Source organism: Oncorhynchus keta, unplaced genomic scaffold, assembly GCF_023373465.1.
Source record: "Oncorhynchus keta strain PuntledgeMale-10-30-2019 unplaced genomic scaffold, Oket_V2 Un_scaffold_15365_pilon_pilon, whole genome shotgun sequence".
Lineage (NCBI taxonomy): Eukaryota > Metazoa > Chordata > Actinopteri > Salmoniformes > Salmonidae > Oncorhynchus > Oncorhynchus keta.
In genome coordinates this window covers 174,669-197,403 of record NW_026290799.1, presented here as the reverse complement: position 1 = coordinate 197,403, position 22,735 = coordinate 174,669, and the positions used below count along the sequence as shown (strand labels likewise).

The window sequence follows — 22,735 nt, the reverse complement described above, 5'->3', positions numbered from 1 at the left end:
TTGTCAAGAAAGGTTGGGTAGGGTTGCAAAATGATGGTACGGTAGGGTTGCAAAATGATGGTACGGTAGGGTTGCAAAATGATGGTACGGTAGGGTTGCAAAATGATGGTACGGTAGGGTTGCAAAATGATGGTACGGTAGGGTTGCAAAATGATGGTACGGTAGGGTTGCAAAATGATGGTACGGTAGGGTTGCAAAATGATGGTACGGTAGGGTTGCAAAATGATGGTACGGTAGGGTTGCAAAATGATGGTACGGTATGGGTTGCAAAATGATGGTACGGTAGGGTTGCAAAATGATGGTACAAAATGATGTACGGGGGTTGCAAAATGATGGTACGGTGATTGGTACGGTAGGGTTGCAAAATGATGGTACGGTAGGGTTGCAAAATGATGGTACGGTAGGGTTGCAAAATGATGCAGGGTTGCAAAATGATGGTACTCTAGGGTTGCAAAATGATGGTTAGGGTTGCAAAATGATGGTACGGTAGGGTTGCAAAAATGATGGTACGGTAGGGTTGCAAAATGGTGGTACGGTAGGGTTGCAAAATGATGGTACTGTAGGGTTGCAAAATGATGGTAGGGGTTGCAAAATGATGGTACGGTAGGGTTGCAAAATGATGGTACGGTAGGGTTGCAAAATGATGGTACGGTAGGGTTGCAAAATGATGGTAGGGTTGCAAAATGATGGTACGGTAGGGTTGCAAAATGATGGTACGGTAGGGTTGCAAAATGATGGTACGGTAGGGTTGCAAAATGATGGTACGGTAGGGTTGCAAAATGATGGTACGGTAGGGTTGCAAAATGATGGTACGGTAGGGTTGCAAAATGATGGTACCGTAGGGTTGCAAAATGATGGTACGGTAGGGTTGCAAAATGATGGTACGGTAGGGTTGCAAAATGATGGTACGGTAGGGTTGCAAAATGATGGTACGGTAGGGTTGCAAAATGATGGTAACTTTCCTTAAATTCCCCAGTTTTCCAGAAATGAGGATTCTGGATTTCCTGCTCATTCCCTCCTGATTCCAGGAATCCTCCAACTGAGATTACTGGAAAACCTGTGAATTTGAGAAAAGTTACCAGAAATGTGCAATTCTAATAGTGACCAACATGTATATATATACATGACGTGGTTCCATGACTCTCCTTCGTAGGTCTGCTCATGGAAAACAGCCTTCTTCATCAGTCTTCTGGGGATTCTCATGCTGGTACTTGCCCTGGTAGGACTTGTATGTTATACACGATTGTGTGTCACTGTACACGGTGAGTTTACTCATTTTTTCTTTATTTCTCATTTTGTTCCAGTGTTAATGTTATTCACTTATTCAATTGAACCTTGTTGAACCTATTTGAAATGTCCTGCCTCTCTGCAGGGTCTGAGGTGGGACTTCAGAAACGGATAGTTCTGCTGGGGAAGTCTGGATCAGAGAAGAGAGCATCAGGAAACACCATCCTGGGAAGAGAGGCCTTTAGAGTGGAGGCTTCGCCTTCGTATGGGCCACAGTGTGAGGAACAAGATGCTGTTGTGGGCCCAAATAACATAACTATGATTAACACCCCAGATGTGTTGCCATCTGAGGAAGTTGCAGGTAAAGTAGCTCAATGCATCAACATCTCAACACCGCACGTGTTCCTGCTGGTGGTCAGGTTGTGCAACTGGTGCACAGAAGAGGAGAAGAAAACGGTCAAATGGATGAATGAGAACTTTGAGGAGGGGGCCCTTAAATACACCATGGTGCTGTTCACTGGTGGAGACCAGCTAGAAGGGAAACCAGTGGAGGAGTATCTAAAGGACAACAATGATTCCTTAAAGCTTCTCAGTATGTGTGGTGGTAGACATCACGTCTTCATTAACAAAGAAAAGGATGACCTCACTCAGGTCAAAGAGCTGCTGGAGAAGATAGACGGATTATTGAATGAGAATAGGGGATACTATCATGTGACAAACATCTTGACCCGGAGGGCGGAGGAGATCAGGAGGAGGGAGGAGGCTCTGAGAAAGATACTGGAACAGGAGGTTAGAAAGAGGGATGCAGCCATAGCAACGATAAGAGAGGAGGAGGAGAAAAGGAGGGAGACTGAAGAGAGAAAAGTCTGTGAGGGGGAAGATGAAGGGAGGAAGGTCATTGATAATCTGGCATTGAAAGTCTCAGGCTCAAAAATGTATGTAGGCGTAACAGTGATCACAATGATCATACTGATTGTCCTTTAATGATGCTAAACTGAATATTAGGGAGTCTCTTCATTCATCATCTGAACATTAGGGAGTCTCTTCATTCATCATCTGAACATTAGGGAGTCTCTTCATTCATCATCTGAACATTAGGGAGTCTCTTCAATCATCTTCTGAACATTAGAGAGTCTCTTCATTCATCATCTGAACATTAGAGAGTCTCTTCATTCATCATCTGAACATTAGAGAGTCTCTTCAATCATCATCTGAACATTAGAGAGTCTCTTCATTCATCATCTGAACATTAGAGAGTCTCTTCATTCATCATCTGAACATTAGAGAGTCTCTTCATTCATCATCTGAACATTAGAGAGTCTCTTCAATCATCATCTGAACATTAGAGAGTCTCTTCATTCATCATCTGAACATTAGAGAGTCTCTTCATTCATCATCTGGACATTAGAGAGTCTCTTCAATCATCATCTGGACATTAGAGAGTCTCTTCAATCATCTTCTGAACATTAGAGAGTCTCTTCATTCATCATCTGGACATTAGAGAGTCTCTTCAATCATCATCTGGACATTAGAGAGTCTCTTCAATCATCATCTGAACATTAGAGAGTCTCTTCATTCATCATCTGAACATCATCATCTGGACATTAGAGAGTCTCTTCAATCATCATCTGAACATTAGAGAGTCTCTTCAATCATCATCTGAACATTAGAGAGTCTCTTCATTCATCATCTGAACATCATCATCTGGACATTAGAGAGTCTCTTCAATCATCTTCTGAACATTAGAGAGTCTCTTCAATCATCATCTGAACATTAAAGAGTCTCTTCAATCATCATCTGAACATTAGGAGTCTCTTCATTCATCATCTGAACATTAGAGTCTCTTCAATCATCATCTGAACATTAGAGTCTCTTCATTCATCATCTGAACATTAGGAGTCTCTTCATTCATCATCTGAACATTAGAGTCTCTTCATTCATCATCTGAACATTAGAGAGTCTCTTCATTCATCATCTGAACATTAGAGAGTCTCTTCATTCATCATCTGAACATTAGAGTCTCTTCATTCATCATCTGAACATTAGAGTCTCTTCATTCATCATCTGAACATTAGAGAGTCTCTTCAATCATCATCTGAACATTAGAGAGTCTCTTCATTCATCATCTGAACATTAGAGAGTCTCTTCATTCATCATCTGAACATTAGAGAGTCTCTTCATTCATCATCTGAACATTAGAGAGTCTCTTCAATCATCATCTGAACATTAGAGAGTCTCTTCATTCATCATCTGAACATTAGAGAGTCTCTTCAATCATCATCTGAACATTAGGGAGTCTCTTCATTCATCATCTGAACATTAGAGAGTCTCTTCATTCATCATCTGAACATTAGAGAGTCTCTTCATTCATCATCTGAACATTAGAGAGTCTCTTCATTCATCATCTGAACATTAGAGAGTCTCTTCATTCATCATCTGAACATTAGAGAGTCTCTTCATTCATCATCTGAACATTAGAGAGTCTCTTCATTCATCATCTGAACATTAGAGAGTCTCTTCATTCATCATCTGAACATTAGAGAGTCTCTTCATTCATCATCTGAACATTAGAGAGTCTCTTCATTCATCATCTGAACATTAGAGAGTCTCTTCATTCATCATCTGAACATTAGAGAGTCTCTTCATTCATCATCTGAACATTAGAGAGTCTCTTCATTCATCATCTGAACATTAGGGAGTCTCTTCATTCATCATCTGAACATTAGGGAGTCTCTTCATTCATCATCTGAATTAGAGAGTCATTATCATCTGGACATTAGAGTCTCTTCATTCATCATCTGGACATTAGAGTCTCTTCAATCATCATCTGGACATTAGAGAGTCTCTTCAATCATCATCTGAACATTAGAGAGTCTCTTCAATCATCATCTGAACATTAGAGAGTCTCTTCATTCATCATCTGGACATTAGAGAGTCTCTTCATTCATCATCTGAACATTAGAGAGTCTCTTCAATCATCATCTGGACATTAGAGAGTCTCTTCAATTCATCTGGACATTAGAGAGTCTCTTCATCATCATCTGGACATTAGAGAGTCTCTTCATTCATCATCTGGACATTAGAGAGTCTCTTCATTCATCATCTGGACATTAGAGAGTCTCTTCATTCATCATCTGGACATTAGAGTCTCTTCAGTCTCTTCAATCATCATCTGGACATTAGAGAGTCTCTTCATTCATCATCTGGACATTAGAGAGTCTCTTCATTCATCATCTGGACATTAGAGAGTCTCTTCATTCATCATCTGGACATTAGAGAGTCTCTTCATTCATCATCTGAACATTAGAGTCTCTTCAATCATCATCTGGACATTAGAGTCTCTTCATTCATCATCTGAACATTAGAGTCTCTTCATCATCATCTGAATTAGAGAGTCTCTTCATTCATCATCTGGACATTAGAGAGTCTCTTCATTCATCATCTGAACATTAGAGAGTCTCTTCAATCATCATCTGAACATTAGAGAGTCTCTTCAATCATCATCTGAACATTAGAGAGTCTCTTCATTCATCATCTGAACATTAGAGAGTCTCTTCATTCATCATCTGAACATTAGAGAGTCTCTTCAACATTAGAGAGTCTCTTCAATCATCATCTGAACATTAGAGAGTCTCTTCATTCATCATCTGAACATCATCATCTGGACATTAGAGAGTCTCTTCATTCATCATCTGAACATTAGAGAGTCTCTTCATTCATCATCTGAACATTAGAGAGTCTCTTCAATCATCATCTGAACATTAGAGAGTCTCTTCAATCATCATCTGAACATTAGGAGTCTCTTCATTCATCATCTGAACATTAGAGAGTCTCTTCAATCATCATCTGAACATTAGAGAGTCTCTTCAATCATCATCTGAACATTAGGGAGTCTCTTCATTCATCATCTGAACATTAGAGAGTCTCTTCAATCATCATCTGAACATTAGAGAGTCTCTTCATTCATCATCTGAACATTAGAGAGTCTCTTCATTCATCATCTGAACATTAGAGAGTCTCTTCATTCATCATCTGAACATTAGAGAGTCTCTTCATTCATCATCTGAACATTAGAGAGTCTCTTCATTCATCATCTGAACATTAGAGAGTCTCTTCAATCATCATCTGAACATTAGAGAGTCTCTTCAATCATCATCTGAACATTAGAGAGTCTCTTCAATCATCATCTGAACATTAGAGAGTCTCTTCATTCATCATCTGAACATTAGAGAGTCTCTTCAATCATCATCTGAACATTAGAGAGTCTCTTCAATCATCATCTGAACATTAGAGAGTCTCTTCATTCATCATCTGAACATTAGAGGAGTCTCTTCATTCATCATCTGAACATTAGAGAGTCTCTTCATTCATCATCTGAACATTAGAGAGTCTCTTCATTCATCATCTGAACATTAGAGAGTCTCTTCAATCATCATCTGAACATTAGAGAGTCTCTTCAATCATCATCTGAACATTAGAGAGTCTCTTCATTCATCATCTGAACATTAGAGAGTCTCTTCAATCATCATCTGAACATTAGGGAGTCTCTTCATTCATCATCTGAACATTAGGGAGTCTCTTCATTCATCATCTGAACATTAGAGAGTCTCTTCATTCATCATCTGAACATTAGGGAGTCTCTTCATTCATCATCTGAACATTAGAGAGTCTCTTCATTCATCATCTGAACATTAGGGAGTCTCTTCAATCATCATCTGAACATTAGGGAGTCTCTTCATTCATCATCTGAACATTAGGGAGTCTCTTCATTCATCATCTGAACATTAGTCTCTTCAATCATCATCTGAACAGTCTCTTCATTCATCATCTGAACATTAGGGAGTCTCTTCATTCATCATCTGAACATTAGGGAGTCTCTTCAATCATCATCTGAACATTAGGGAGTCTCTTCAATCATCATCTGAACATTAGAGAGTCTCTTCAATCATCTTCTGAACATTAGGGAGTCTCTTCATTCATCATCTGAACATTAGGGAGTCTCTTCAATCATCATCTGAACATTAGGGAGTCTCTTCAATCATCATCTGAACATTAGGGAGTCTCTTCATTCATCATCTGAACATTAGGGAGTCTCTTCATTCATCATCTGAACATTAGGGAGTCTCTTCAATCATCATCTGAACATTAGGGAGTCTCTTCAATCATCATCTGAACATTAGGGAGTCTCTTCATTCATCATCTGAACATTAGGGAGTCTCTTCATTCATCATCTGAACATTAGGGAGTCTCTTCAATCATCATCTGAACATTAGAGAGTCTCTTCATTCATCATCTGAACATTAGGGAGTCTCTTCAATCATCATCTGAACATTAGAGTCTCTTCAATCATCATCTGAGTCTCTTCAATCATCATCTGAACATTAGAGAGTCTCTTCAATCATCATCTGAACATTAGAGAGTCTCTTCATTCATCATCTGAACATTAGAGAGTCTCTTCATTCATCATCTGAACATTAGAGAGTCTCTTCATTCATCATCTGAACATTAGAGAGTCTCTTCAATCATCATCTGAACATTAGGGAGTCTCTTCAATCATCATCTGAACATTAGGGAGTCTCTTCATTCATCATCTGAACATTAGAGAGTCTCTTCATTCATCATCTGAACATTAGAGAGTCTCTTCATCATCATCTGAACATTAGAGAGTCTCTTCAATCATCATCTGAACATTAGAGTCTCTTCAATCATTCAACATTAGAGTCTCTTCAATCATCAACATTAGAGTCTCTTCAATCATCATCTGAACATTAGAGAGTCTCTTCAATCATCATCTGAACATTAGGGAGTCTCTTCATTCATCATCTGAACATTAGGGAGTCTCTTCATTCATCATCTGAACATTAGGGAGTCTCTTCATTCATCATCTGAACATTAGAGAGTCTCTTCAATCATCATCTGAACATTAGAGAGTCTCTTCAATCATCATCTGAACATTAGGAGTCTTCATTCATCATCTGAACATTAGAGAGTCATCATCATCGAACATTAGAGAGTCTCTTCAATCATCATCTGAACATTAGAGAGTCTCTTCATTCATCATCTGAACATTAGAGAGTCTCTTCAATCATCATCTGAACATTAGAGAGTCTCTTCAATCATCATCTGAACATTAGAGAGTCTCTTCAATCATCATCTGAACATTAGAGTCTCTTCAATCATCATCTGAACATTAGAACATTAGTCTCTTCAATCATCATCTGAACATTAGAGAGTCTCTTCAATCATCATCTGAACATTAGGGAGTCTCTTCATTCATCATCTGAACATTAGAGTCTCTTCAATCATCATCTGAACATTAGGGAGTCTCTTCATTCATCATCTGAACATTAGGGAGTCTCTTCATTCATCATCTGAACATTAGGGAGTCTCTTCAATCATCATCTGAACATTAGAGAGTCTCTTCATTCATCATCTGAACATTAGAGAGTCTCTTCATTCATCATCTGAACATTAGAGAGTCTCTTCAATCATCATCTGAACATTAGAGAGTCTCTTCATTCATCATCTGAACATTAGAGAGTCTCTTCAATCATCTGAACATTAGAGAGTCTCTTCAATCATCATCTGAACATTAGAGAGTCTCTTCATTCATCATCTGAACATTAGAGAGTCTCTTCAATCATCATCTGAACATTAGAGAGTCTCTTCATTCATCATCTGAACATTAGGGAGTCTCTTCATTCATCATCTCTTATTGTAAAGCAGGGTGACCTCTGAAAACAAAACAAGTTTGCAGATGAAAATGATAAATAAGTTAATTTATTAATTGTTGATCAATACTTTCATTGATTAATTGTTAGAAGTGGTTTTATATATTCTTTATGAACATATCTCCCATTATAACCTGGTGTTTAGAGAAATATAAGATACCTGCACTTTCTCCAATGGGTGAACAAATAATACAGTGTCATGTATTATGCAATATAACTGTCAAAACGGTCCAGGAATACAGTTGAATCATCATACAGCTGTGTTGGGTTTGTTTGTTGCAGTATTTTCAAAGTTATATTAACTTGGCCTGGTAATTCACTATACTGTATCTGTGTCTCATGAAGTGCTGGACCCAGTTTAAATGTCCTTTATATAACCAATATAACCAATGTCAGAACATCAATGTAAAATATAAATTATGCATTTTGTACCACGTCAGGGAAGAGCAGTTGGCTAAACTACTACCGGGAACTGCTCAGTGCCAGAGGCCAGCTAGTTACTGGGTCGTTTCACAATAAAAGTGCCTTTTGCGTCCCTTTGATATCTTGTTAGAGGTTCACCTAGGGGTCATGATGGGGGCTGTACTAAATGTTTGATGTATTATAATAATTGATTATGCTTATGTTGTATTAATAGAAGGGGAGGGGTTATAAGACCCCACCCCCTTACATGTATAGGGTCCTAGACTACAGATTAACAATATATATTCATTATAGAGGTTTAATGTTGTTCCACAGTTGTTTTCTAGTCTCTCTGCCTCTTATTAAGAAACTGTCTGAGAAATGTGTGTCTGTGAAGACAGAACTCTGCAGTAAGCGATAAGAGACTAGTCAGACATTCCACTATAAATCAACTTGTACATTTACTGCTGAGCCTTTAGATAACACTAAAAGTATTGTTTAAGTAGCTGTGTAGGCATGGTTTTGGTCTCATGAGTAGAAGGTAATGGCGTAGGCAGTTACATCACAGGGGGTTGACTACAAGCATGATAAAAGCAACTTGGGACCTTTTCTATTTTGCAGAACTTACTCGGAAACATGCGTGCTATGTTCCCGTTGTCAACTTCTGTCTGCAATTGCATTAATAAATGAATGAATGATTTAATTAAAGATATTGTCAGAATGCTAATTTCACCAATGAGCCAATGATTGACAAGGAACAAGGAATGAACCCCAACCACCTTAAGTAGAAATGGTGCACTAATATTGGATTAGAAAAGCCTGTTATATTAAATAAAGTGCCCTTTAATATAGATTAAATGGAGAATTCCACAAATATTTTTTTTTATATAAATAATGCCTTACTGAAGTGCCAAAACTTAACATTTTGACATATACCTCCCCATTGTCACTTCTAGAAAGATTTTAATGGAGTAATTCCCAACATTTTTCACCATCATTGTAAAGACCTAGTTATTTTGTTGCTTTGACAAAGTCATTTCTAAAGATGATTTATTTAATGTGATTAGTGATTCATTTGAGTCTGCCCCTCATTTTAAGGTCAACCCTGTTTCAAAAGAAACATTGAACATCTAATAGTCAAAACATAGAGTAAAAGCAGGTGATGGTTCTACTCTTTATCAATTCTCTGCTGTTTTGTGGTGGAAAATTGAGCAGGGTGAGCATAACACCAACTGTTACCCATGTGAAGCTTGCATTCTATTGCCACTCCATTGTGATTTTCAGGATTTTTTTTCTCATTTTGTCTGTCATAGTGTACCTATGATGAAAATTACAGGCCTCTCTCATATTTTTAAGTGGGAGAACTTGCACAATTGGTGGCTGAGTAAATACTTTTTTGCCCCACTGTATGTACTTGCGAGGTATCATGTTACAAAAGGTGTGCGCAGCTGCAAATATCGGACACTACCCAAGCGCACGCAGGTAGATATATGCACGTGAAGCTTGTACTATGGCTTCACGTGCATATTGCTGAATGTAGAGACCACACCTGTAAAATCCATGTCCAAGAGCACACGGGCACTTCCCCGGGAGAAGTGGAGGAAACCTGGACCCGGCCATACTTTTAAGAATCAGGTCAGAGTTGTTCATTGATTAATCGTTAGAAGCATTTTTTGTAGATTTTTTAAGATTGAAAAGATGGTGTTTAGAGGCATATAAAATATATGGACTTTTATGTAGAATTAACAATGTGAATGGTAACGTGGGGGGTTAAGGTCTCTTGGTAAATCTCTAGACGGCATCGAGTTTCATTTAAAAATACTCTAACTGAGAAGGTTAACCCTTCAGTTTAAAACTACATTATTTATTTATTAATTTGACAACTTTGATTGAATGGAGAACTGTCTCCATCCTGTCTACTGTCTGACTACCCAGTAGAGGTCAGTATAGTCAAGGATATTAGTCAGTCTGTCTACTGTCTGACTACCCAGTAGAGGTCAGTATAGTCAAGGATATTAGTCAGTCTGTCTTCTGTCTGACTACCCAGTAGAGGTCAGTATAGTCAAGGATATTAGTCAGTCTGTCTTCTGTCTGACTACGCAGTAGAGGTCAGTATAGTCAAATCAAATCAAATCCAATTTTATTTGTCACATACACATGGTTAGCAGATGTTAATGCGAGTGTAGCGAAATGCTTGTGCTTCTAGTTCCGACAATGCAGTAATAACCAACAAGTAATCTAACTAACAATTCCTAAACTACTGTCTTATACACAGTGTAAGGGGATAAAGAATATGTACATAAGGATATATGAATGAGTGATGGTACAGAGCGGCATAGGCAAGATACAGTAGATGGTATCGAGTACAGTATATACATATGAGATGAGTATGTAAACAAAGTGGCATAGTTAAAGTGTTTAGTGATACATGTATTACATAAGGATGCAGTCGATGATATAGAGTACAGTATATACGTATGCATATGAGATGAATAATGTAGGGTAAGTAACATTATATAAGGTAGCATTGTTTAAAGTGGCTAGTGATATATTTACATCATTTCCCATCAATTCCCATTATTAAAGTGGCTGGAGTTGAGTCAGTGTGTTGGCAGCAGCCACTCAATGTTAGTGGTGGCTGTTTAACAGTCTGATGGCCTTGAGATAGAAGCTGTTTTTCAGTCTCTCGGTCCCAGCTTTGATGCACCTGTACTGACCTCGCCTTCTGGATGATAGCGGGGTGAACAGGCAGTGGCTCGGGTGGTTGTTGTCCTTGATGATCTTTATGGCCTTCCTGTAACATCGGGTGGTGTAGGTGTCCTGGAGGGCAGGTAGTTTGCCCCCGGTGATGCGTTGTGCAGACCTCACTACCCTCTGGAGAGCCTTACGGTTGAGGGCGGAGCAGTTGCCGTATCAGGCGGTGATACAGCCCGCCAGGATGCTCTCGATTGTGCATCTGTAGAAGTTTGTGAGTGCTTTTGGTGACAAGCCGAATTTCTTCAGCCTCCTGAGGTTGAAGAGGCGCTGCTGCGCCTTCTTCACGATGCTGTCTGTGTGAGTGGACCAATTCAGTTTGTCTGTGATGTGTATGCCAAGGAACTTAAAACTTGCTACCCTCTTCACTACTGTTCCATCGATGTGGATAGGGGGGTGTTCCCTCTGCTGTTTCCTGAAGTCCACAATCATCTCCTTAGTTTTGTTGACGTTGAGTGTGAGGTTATTTTCCTGACACCACACTCCGAGGGCCCTCACCTCCTCCCTGTAGGCCGTCTCGTCGTTGTTGGTAATCAAGCCTACCACTGTTGTCTCCTCCGCAAACTTGATGATTGAGTTGGAGGCATGCGTGGCCACGCAGTCGTGGGTGAACAGGGAGTACAGGAGAGGGCTCAGAACGCACCCTTGTGGGGCCCCAGTGTTGAGGATCAGCGGGGAGGAGATGTTGTTGCCTACCCTCACCACCTGGGGGCGGCCCGTCAGGAAGTCCAGTACCCAGTTGCACAAGGTGGGGTCGAGACCCAGGGTCTCGAGCTTGATGACGAGCTTGGAGGGTACTATGGTGTTGAATGCCGAGCTGTAGTCGATGAACTGTAGTCAAGGATATTAGTCAGTCTGACTACTGATTATTTTTCATATTGTCCCAAAAACAGGGCCCATATTCACAAATAGTCTCAGAGTAGGAGTGATATAATCATAATCATAATTCCTGATCCTAGATTAACGCTCCTACTCTAAGACACTTGATTAATACTGGCTCCTGAACTCTGTGTAGGACTGTCTAAAAAGTGAGGGAAAATAGACTTGTACCTGCAACCTAAAGAAAGGCATTTTGTAACTGACCACTTGCACATTTCTCTGTAAGCCTAATGTAGACAATCCATCCTTCAATAAAACCAGTTTCAGGTCTTTATACCTACTCAGCATGACTTAATAATGTGTTACATCACTCTGTATGTTATGTTGGCTTATCCAAACATGCCCCCATAGATACAGAGACAAAAATATGATTATTTCGGTGGGATGAGTGACACATGCACAGGAAGTGTATAGTTTACAGGCCGTCATGTTCAATATATCCTCTATACGGTATATTCTCTATGCCCCCTATAGGTTTACATTTGGTGAATCAATACATCATGTCTAATGATATTATATTATTCTGAATCTGTACATTACACTGAGAATGCCATGAATAAAGCATAACAAATAAATCCTATCTAAGCACACATCTGGGATATCAGATTGGGGATTGAGTATTATATTATACAGCCAAATACACCCATATCACAAAGCTAAAGTCTTGGAATTCAGCTATCTGCTTGCCCATCCCCTAGACGAGTGTTTGAGAACATTAACAAAAGAACAAAAGCTCTTAGATCAGTTCTTTTTCCCTTAGAAGAAAACGACTTGATATTGAAAATGACTCCCAAATAACACTCTGTTGCCCACATTTAGCGGACATGCTTATCCAGAGCGACTTACAGGCACAATTAGGGTTAAGTGCCTTGCTCAAGGGAACATCGACACATTTTTTCACCTAGTCGACTCAGGGATTCAAACCAGCGACCTTTCAGTTACCGGCCCAACACTCGTAACTGCTAGGCTGCCTGCCACCCAGGGCCCTGTACAAGATAGTGTTGTAGAGGGAATAGGCAGGGTGCCATTTGGGACATCCTCTGGCACCTCCAAGGGGCCTTTACATGTCTTGAAGGGCCCTTGAAAAGGCCCCTTGATTCCCTTCCCTGTACTGTATAGGGGGAAAGTCCCACTTTTACTTGTTGTTCCCTCTCACTTCAGCGATGTCCACCCTCTCGTGTTTGTTTTGTCATTGTTATTAGGGGGGGGGACGAGCTTCCTGTGATTAACAATATTACATTGACCTCGACTCCTGCCGGACCAGCCCAAGCTTTTTCATATTGAATGCATTTTCCTGTGTTTAGGAATGTTTTAGTCTCCTTCTGAGTCTGTGATACTCGTTAGGAACAATGAAACATTATGAACAATATGTAGGAAGATGTGTGGCATTATTTGAGAGTAGACTCATAGCCACAAGTGATTCTGACTACTAGCTCCTCTCCCTATGGGGACATCAATCAAAATGGCAGCTGTGGTTCTAAGTGCCAACATGGTCTTGTATCACTTCCTAAAAGATAAACCCAAATGTCCCCAATGAAATGGCACCCTATTCCCTATGTAGTCAAAGGTAGTGTAATATGTAGGCAATAGGATGCAATTTGGGATGCACACTGAGTCTATGACTCCCTTGTGGAACTTGTGATGTCATTGTTGATCAATTGTCCCGCTATGTAGGACTCCAAGATTCCAATTTAGTCGTGCAGGTATTTTGTCTCTCCCTGTATTGTTCACTCGAAAGGACCCTGATTGTTTTGGGAACAATAATTTGTCTTTATTACACAAAAAAGAAACCTTCCTGTTTGCCCAGGATTTCCTCTTGTTTTCTGCATGGCTGCAGTGAAAACACTTCCACACACAATAAAATAATCCACTGATGTATTAGGTCTTTGTTTGAATTCAGATGGGCTTCGGTGATCAAATGTGTATTTACGGACAACATCATCATCAACAATAACAGAACTGAGTCTTTTGAAGGTGACTGTTTACCCTAAATCTTGTTGACAATATTCTCTCGACTATTGTTGTATCACTATTCATTCTGATTCTGATTTAACGTTGGGTGTTAGTCTCCCCCTTCTGGCAGCTTTTTATAAGCAGTTTTCTTCCTTTTGTGACCTTAGTGAACATGATTTCACATGGTCCTTCTGTAGCTCAGTTGGTAGAGCATGGCGCTTGTAACGCCAGGGTATTGGATTCGATTCCTGGGACCACCCATACGTAGAATGTATGCACACATGACTGTAAGTCGCTTTGGATAAAAGCGTCTGCTAAATGGCATATATTATTATATTATGTGGAGTTCCACAAGGTTTGATTTTTGGTCTGGCACTGTTCAGTTTATATATGTTACTCATAGGCAGTGTCATCAGAAAGCCCAGCATTGATTTTCACTGCTACACAACTTTACATTTCTGTGTCACCAGAGGGTTTCAGCTCCACAGATAAATGATTAGACTGTATTAGTGAGTTAAATACTTGGATGGCTCACAACTTCCTCCAGCTAAATCAAGACAAGACCGAGGAACTTATTATTGGAGCCAAAGCACAGAGAGAGAATCTGTCCTGCCCATTTTAATTCATTTTAATATAAAGATAAAACTCCAGGTAAAAAACCTTGGTGTCATTTCTGATTCTGAACTCAATTTTTGAATTAGGAATGTGATCAAAACTGACGTTTCTAACTCAGGCTGATACAGAGAGACACATCCTGGCTTTTATTACAAACAGGCTTGACTACTGTAATGCTCTCCTGTCTAGTCTACCCAAGAAAGCCATTGGTCAACTGCAAAACATACAGCATGCTGCAGCACGGGTACTGACCAAGACCAGACAGAGAGCACACATCACACTGGTTTTAAAGTCTCTGTACTGTAAAACATACAGAATGCTGCAGCACGGGTACTGACCAAGACCAGACAGAGAGAACACATCACACTGGTTTTAAAGTCTCTGTACTGTAAAACATACAGAATGCTGCAGCACGGGTACTGACCAAGACCAGACAGAACACATCACACTGGTTTTAAAGTCTCTGTACTGTAAAACATACAGAATGCTGCAGCACGGGTACTGACCAAGACCAGACAGAGAGAACACATCACACTGGTTTTAAAGTCTCTGTACTGTAAAACATACAGAATGCTGCAGCACGGGTACTGACCAAGACCAGACAGAGAGAACACATCACACTGGTTTTAAAGTCTCTGTACTGTAAAACATACAGAATGCTGCAGCACGGGTACTGACCAAGACCAGACAGAGAGAACACATCACACTGGTTTTAAAGTCTCTGTACTGTAAAACATACAGCATGCTGCAGCACGGGTACTGACCAAGACCAGACAGAGAGAACACATCACACTGGTTTTAAAGTCTCTGTACTGTAAAACATACAGCATGCTGCAGCACGGGTACTGACCAAGACCAGACAGAGAGAACACATCACACTGGTTTTAAAGTCTCTGTACTGTAAAACATACAGAATGCTGCAGCACGGGTACTGACCAAGACCAGACAGAGAGAACACATCACACCGGTCTCTGCACTGGCATCCTGTGAGTTTTAGAATACGTTTTAAGATTCTTCTATTATTTTATTTTATCTTAATATCAATCCACGATTGTGCTCCCCAATACACATCAGAAATGCTTTTAAGTTACAGTATGACCCAATGGGTCCCTCAGGTCCCCTGGGACTGGCCTTTTAACTATCCCAAATCCTAGGACGAAGAGGCATGGAGAGGCAGCCTTTAGTTATTATGCCCCCAGCCTCTGGAATAGCCTGCCAGAGAACCTGAGGGGGCCCAAACATTGGACATATTTAAAAGAGATCTTAAAACACACCTTTTTAGCTTTGCTATTTCTTAGGGTGCTTTTTAGTCTTTCAGTTTATACTGTCATTATTTTGTTATTTTATCCTCTGGTGTTTGTAGTGTAGTAAATTATTATTATTATATATTTATTTTTTGTGAAGTGCATTGGGTTGCATCCATGTCTGGAATGTGCTGTATAAATAAAGATTGATTTGATTTGATGCCTTTACCTTTCATGCGACCTCCGTAAACAGGAAGTTTGTTTCTCTAATGGAAGAAGATCATGTTTGATTCTGCATACAGTTGCCTTTTCTCAATTGGATTTGCTCAACTCCGGTGTCCAATCTCCTCCTTCCTCTCTTGCCTCCTTTTGAAAAAGGTCAAAGGTAATCGAGGAGAGGTGGTGAGGAGAGGGAACATGGAGTGCTCTTGTATGAAATGAGACTCATCACCACTCACACGTCATCAGGCAAATGACGTTTACAGGAGTGGAATCCCCAAATAAATGACGTTTACAGGAGTGGAATCCCCAAATAAATGACGTTTACAGGAGTGGAATCCCCAAATAAATGACGTTTACAGGAGTGGAATCCCCAAATAAATGACGTTTACAGGAGTGGAATCCCCAAATAAATGGTTTACAAAATCCCCAAATAAATGACGTTTATAGGAGTGGAATCCCCAAATAAATGATGTTTACAGGAGTGGAATCCCCAAATAAATGATGTTTACAGGAGTGGAATCCCCAAATAAATGAACAGGAGTGGAATCCCCAAATAAATGACGTTTACAGGAGTGGAATCCCCAAATAAATGACGTTTACAGGAGTGGAATCCCCAAATAAATGACATTTACAGGAGTGGAATCCCCAAATAAATGACGTTTACAGGAGTGGAATCCCCAAATAAATGACATTTACAGGAGTGGAATCCCCAAATAAATGACGTTTACAGGAGTGGAATCCCCAAATAAATGACGTTTACAGGAGTGGAATCCCCAAATAAATGACGTTTACAGGAGTGGAATCCCCAAATAAATGACGTTTACAGGAGTGGAATCCCCAAATAAATGTGTAAAGTGATAAAACAAATGTAGTTAGTTTGTGAAAGACATGATCTAAATAAAAGTAGCATATCGTCTTTTAATGTTTGAATGTTTCCTCCTTCCAGAAAACAACTGCTTCAAAGGGAGTAAGACAGACAGGGAGACAGGACGGACAGCTGATCATCCTCGCAGTGGCAGACCACGTGTAACAACACCTGCACAGGATCGGTACATCCGAACATCACACCTGCGGGACAGGTACAGGATGGCAACAACAACTGCCTGAGTTACACCAGGAACGCACAATCCCTCCATCAGTGCTCAGACTGTCCGCAATAGGCTGAGAGGGGCTGGACTGAGGGCTTGTAGGCCTGTTGTAAGGCAGGTCCTCACCAGACATCACCGGCAACAATGTCACCAAAGGGCACAAACCCACCGTCGCTGGTCCAGACAGGACTGGCAAAAAGTGCTCTTCAATGATGAGTCGCAGTTATGTCTCACCAGGGGTGATGGTCGGATTCAAGTTTATCGTCGAGGGAATGAGCGTTACACCGAGGCCTGTACTCTGGAGCAGGATCGATTTGAAGGTGGAGGGTCCGTCATGGTCTGGGGCGGTGTGTCACAGCATCATCGGACTGAGCTTGTTGTCATTAAAGGCAGACATCCTCCTCCCTCATGTGTTACCCTTACTGCAGGCTCATCCTGACATGACCCTCCAGCATGACAATGCCACCAGCCATACTGCTCGTTCTGTGCGTGATTTCCTGCAAGACAGGAATGTCAGTGTTCTGCCATGGCCAGCGAAGAGCCCGGATCTCAATCCCATTGAGCTTGTCTGGGACCTGTCGGATTGGAGGGTGAGGGCTAGGGCCATTCCCCCTAGAAATGTCCAGGAACTTGCAGGTGCCTTGGTGGAAGAGTAGGGTAACATCTCACAGCAAGAACTGGCAAATCTGGTGCAGTCCATGAGGAGGAGGTGTACTGCAGTACTTAATGCAGCTGGTGGCCACGCCAGATACTGACTGTTACTTTTGATTTTGACCCCCCCTTTGTTTAGGGACACATTATTCAATTTCTGTTAGTCACATGTCTGTGGAACTTGTTCAGTTTATGTCTCAGTTGTTGAATCTTGTTATGTTCATACAAATATGTGCACATGTTACGTTTGCTGAAAATAAACACAGTGAGAGGACGTTTATTTTTTTGCTGAGTTTATTTTAAAGTAGCACACTTGAACACAGAACTCTGACTGCATCATAGACCTAAAGGCAGTGGCACGGTAAGTCAATGTGTTAATGTGAAGTAATAACTAAATCATCAAGCACCGGCCTCTCTGACACTTTAACAGCTTGGTAATGTGTTACAGCCATGCGAGCTGAGCTGTTAATGTCTACAGGGAGGTGATGATGTTCTCGACTCAGAAACACCTTGCATGAGGTCTAGTCTACACAGCACCACACACTCTAAGCTGAAGGAGTAGCTCTGTGTTTAGTGTCGTACTTTGACCAAGTGACCTGGACACCTTAACGTGTTACCAGGTGCATTTTGTATTGTCAGTAATGTGTGGTATTTTTAAATGGGGTGTGTGTGACGCCCATAAAGTGACCTCATGCGGTACAGGAAGTAATCCACTTGTTTCACCATGAAGAAAAATGTGTGCAGCAACAAGTGCATTCAATGCAAGAGTCTTACGCCTTTTGACAGCATTGTTGGTTTATAACATGTTCCACTCACTACTTACCTGATGTTGTGGATGGTTAATGAGTACACCTCACATGACTACTGTCCTGTGTCTGACATGATGCCGTAGTATCAGTAACATGTGGTGCACCAGGCAGCCACCAGACCAAGCCTGTCAGATTTACAACCAGAGAAAGTGAACAGCTCCCTGGCCTGCTGGGTTCAGTGGAAGCATTGGCCCTGGGACCGTAAATTCTATGCTTGTAGTTATAGTAGTGTGAGTGTATGTGTGTGTACTGTGTGTGTGTATAGCCTAGTGTATGTGTGTGTATACTGTGTGTGTGTGTGTGCCTCAGTCTCACTCCTCTCTGAGCTATAATTAGAAACAGCCCTAACTCCAGCATTCAGGAAGAAGGCCTGGGTCCGTTCTGTGTGTGCGGTGCGCTGGAGGACTGCACTGACAAAGGGAGGAAAGTGTAGACATCAGGCCGGCATGCAGTGTAATTGTTCTTTAGCGGTCTGGTATTCCAGCCACCGGCTCACCTCGTTAGTATGTACAGGTGTATGAATAGAAGGAATGAATGAGATGTACAAGAGGAAAAGAACACAAGTCGTTATTCCATGTTCTGTTTAGCGCTGCGTAGGCTATAGTACGTGATGGAATTCTGCACTGTTCCGTAGAATCAACAACAGCTCATTACCGTGGCGACCGGAGAAATCCAAATGGCTCTAGAATGCATGAGAATTCCATCTGTTGTCCTGTGAATTCCTGGTGCATTTGATGTGAATGAGGTCATATATAGACTGTGCTCCATGGTAAGAATATTCTAATACCTTAGATATGTTTTATCCATAGAATGGCTATTCATCTATCCGTCTTACTTTGTTTTAATGGGGGTTGTACATAATTCACTTCAATATGTTCAGTGAGTCTGGTTCTACGGTGTGTTCTGTAGATCTCATGAGGTGGATCCTATTCTGCTGAGGTCGGCAAAGTACTGACCCAGTTTGTATCTACGATCCCTTAGCTATGGAAATGTATGTTCAGAGAGCTATGGACTCCTAATGATGTATACTTCATGTAGGATATTTACCAACGTTTCTCAGTACTGACAGGCATTCCATCTAAAAACGTAGTCTAAAGCTGTCCAGCTAGTATTGTGTTGCAGCTTTTGTTTTAAGTTTATAAGCCATAAAGTAAGATGGTGGGACACTTATCTATTATTTTAGATGTCAAAATATGTTTTCTTTACCCATTGAGAAACAACCAGAGGATAAACGATTGGTACAAAATATTATTCTTTGTTAAAAGTTGGATGAACAATCAGTTTTCTTTTGAAATATTCCTGGAAAATATTGGTTCCAAGATTAAAACATTAAGGTATGAAGTTCAATCAGTCTTTGGACAGAAAGGAAGTTGAACGAACTACAAAGCCTGAACAAATTGCCTTGTGATGACAACGAGCAAAACCATTTAAACGAACAAATAAACAGAGGAATCCATCAAATATGGAAAAGCAAGCCGTGCTCTCGACCGTTAGTACCGACAACCCCGAGACTTCCTGTTTATTATAAGGACAGATCATAGTTTGATTTAACTTTTGAAACAAAATGGCTACCGTCATTACCATCAGTTTCCTAGGCGTATACTGTGTGTTCTGAGGCCAAACTTAGACCCATGGCTCTACTCTAGTGAGTCACCCCCAAAAAACAAAGAAATAGAAAGAAAATAATGTTTTGTTCAAAAGAGAAAATCAAGTCTGTAATTCTGAAGGGAGACACACAACTCGTCCTTGGAAGACCCTGAATTTCCGTAAAGGGCAGGTTCTTGGACACTCTTCACGCCATTCCCTGTTTCATCAATTGTTTTTGCGGGCCTCAACTCCCGACGCCGTGGCAACGCCAGCCAAGGGAACACAAAGCGCCTCACTGGAGGATCTGCTTGAAAACAAAAAGAAGCAGCCGATTCATTTGTTCACTGGATGTTTCCTCCAGTCAGGGCAGAGAACATTGCATGTTTCTCTATAACACAGGGAGAGGCTTGAGGGACAACACAATAGACAATGGTCCGATCAGCATTACTACATAACATCCATTGTCTCCAGGGTTAAAATGTCTCCTCATTAGATTTTTCAGAGGCCAAATATTCCTTTCTTTGAACTGACACCAAGATTTCTCCCCAAACATACTTTCACCAGGGAACCCACCCCACTGAGACTCAGATAAATCTAAGTCTATTTTTGCATCACATTACTGTACTCAGAAACGACTGAAAAGAAGATGTCCATTATTATAAGGAAAAATGACCTTGCTATAAAAAAGAGACTACCTTATTTGGACTGAAGTGTACAGTAGCTACATACATCACGGGCGATGCTTTACCCGTATATGGCTAAACAACTGTACAGTCTGGAGTACGCTGACTAAGGCCCAACAGTACTTCAACACAATCAACCTAGGATCAGACCACGTTCTATAGGCCAGAGCAGGTGTAGGTAACCCTGGTCCTGGGGGGCTGCAGGCACAAATGTTTTTCATTTAACCGACCTGGAAGACCAGGAGTGTAGAATTTAGACAATCACTGAACTGATCAATTAGCTCAGCTGGTCAGGTGTGGTGCCTAGTTGGGACATTATCCTGCAGTACCTGTGGCACTCCAGGAACAGGGTGGCCTAAACCTGGGCCAGAAGCTGATACGTGTTTAACCCAGAATTAGCTCAAGTCAATGCATTTAAACCTCCACCCTTCTGTGCGGTACTTTCCCTCTTTAGACAACATAACACAACTAGGCAAGCCTGAATAACCCAGACGTTCTCACAGACCATACAGGGAGCGTGTGTCCAAAATGGCACTCCATTCCCTATGGGCCCTGGTCAAAAGTAGTGCACTACATAGGGAATAGGGTGCTATTTGGGACGCAGGAGGAAAAACCTGGAGGCCACTGGAGTCTGGGGGACGCTGCTGTACATTTGAATTCCTTTGGAGCAGACCCTCTCTCACAGCAGGGGGTTCCCAGCTGAAAGGAATGCGCCCGGTCCCTCTCACCGCTCCCTTCCCAGCCCAGTCGCCTCTCTTTGTGAGGCTGAGACCTCGCCAATACAGGATGGAGGGAGAGGAAGATCATTCCGCTCGTTCCGCTCATAAACCAAAACGGTCCTCATTCCCAATTCCCAAATTGTTCCTGAATGGCGTTGTTCGGAGTTGGACCGTCCGGTCCCCTCATCAAGACAGGTAGCGGATTGGTGGTAGGGTTTACGGAGACGTCTGATTGGTTGTTTGTTTACCTTTGTTCACCTTGGCGCCACTCCCCAGACCGCAGGTCTCTGTTAGACGCTCTGTTACTCCCGAGGGGATAAATACAGTTGTATTGAATTGAAGCTCTATGGGGGGTGATTTCCCTCAAAGCTGATGCCATAGTTCCTCTAACGTGCAACTATACCACATAGGGAAGTGTCAGTGGGAAAGAGGGAGAATTAATGCCAAGGTATATATACCTACCGCTGAATGATTAAACCATCTGATCTTTAGGATTTCCCTCAAGGAGGCCTTAATATGTCACAATTGAATCGCCGTTGGCTGTAGTGAAGATGCCAAGGTATACCCCCCTAACTACCTACCTGCTGCTTAACGACGTCATCTATATGTGTAAATATAAGAGAACTGGCCCATAGGGATTCCTAGAATGAATACCTTGATTACAGTACAATACAATACACACCAGCCTACAGCACAATGAGTGGGACAGGAAGAGACTGTGATGGTGTATTTCTGAAGCTGGCAGGTTGACGGTCTAATCACGATGCCTTCTGGCAGACCTATTGTGTGGAGTACATGTGCTGTAGTGAAGGCTGTTGTAGATGTAGAGTATTATGCTATAATGTGGGAATCAACTAGAGTGAAGCGGAACGTTTTATTCAGAAACAATGAGGGCATAAAATATTGAACAGAAGGCAGTGTAATCCATATGAACAAATATCCCATGAATACAGAAACAGTATTATTACAGGGGGAGTCGTGCATCTCTTCAGACACACAGGCTGCATACCAAGCGTCTTGCAATATGGGCTCGGTCTCCCTTTTTCAATATCCTACCCATGAATTACTCATGTCTCAGGAGTTTAGCCATAGAAGGGCTATACAGCAATGATTCATGTACGTCTTTAATATCTCTTTAAAAGCTGTTCTGGAGCTGAATTAAGTGGAAGAT

General features: G+C 41.2%; 1 protein-coding gene across 7 annotated transcripts; it reads left to right on the top strand.

Annotated features, from left to right (window-relative positions):
• Positions 1-669: 669 nt before the first annotated feature.
• Positions 670-7,758, top strand: LOC127927575 (GTPase IMAP family member 7-like). Of its 7 annotated transcripts, none has more exons than XM_052514191.1 (4): positions 670-891; positions 939-1,262; positions 1,373-3,037; positions 6,708-6,881. In XM_052514191.1, the coding sequence occupies exons 2-3, from the start codon at positions 1,202-1,204 to the stop codon at positions 2,209-2,211; spliced, it is 900 nt and encodes a 299-aa protein (XP_052370151.1). In that variant the 5' UTR covers positions 670-891; positions 939-1,201; the 3' UTR covers positions 2,212-3,037; positions 6,708-6,881. The 7 variants fall into 7 exon arrangements, 4 of the variants coding, with proteins under 4 accessions (XP_052370151.1, XP_052370149.1, XP_052370150.1 ...); XM_052514189.1 differs by lacking the exon at positions 6,708-6,881 and adding an exon at positions 5,708-6,009; XM_052514190.1 differs by lacking the exon at positions 6,708-6,881 and adding an exon at positions 5,304-5,546.
• The last annotated feature ends 14,977 nt before the right edge of the window (positions 7,759-22,735 follow it).

Coding starts and splice junctions, on each gene's coding strand:
- LOC127927575 (XM_052514191.1), top strand. CDS start 1,202: ATGCTGGTACTTGCCCTGGTAGGACTTGTATGTTATACACGATTGTGT. Junction 1,263..1,372: donor ATTGTGTGTCACTGTACACG/GTGAGTTTACTC, acceptor GCCTCTCTGCAG/GGTCTGAGGTGGGACTTCAG.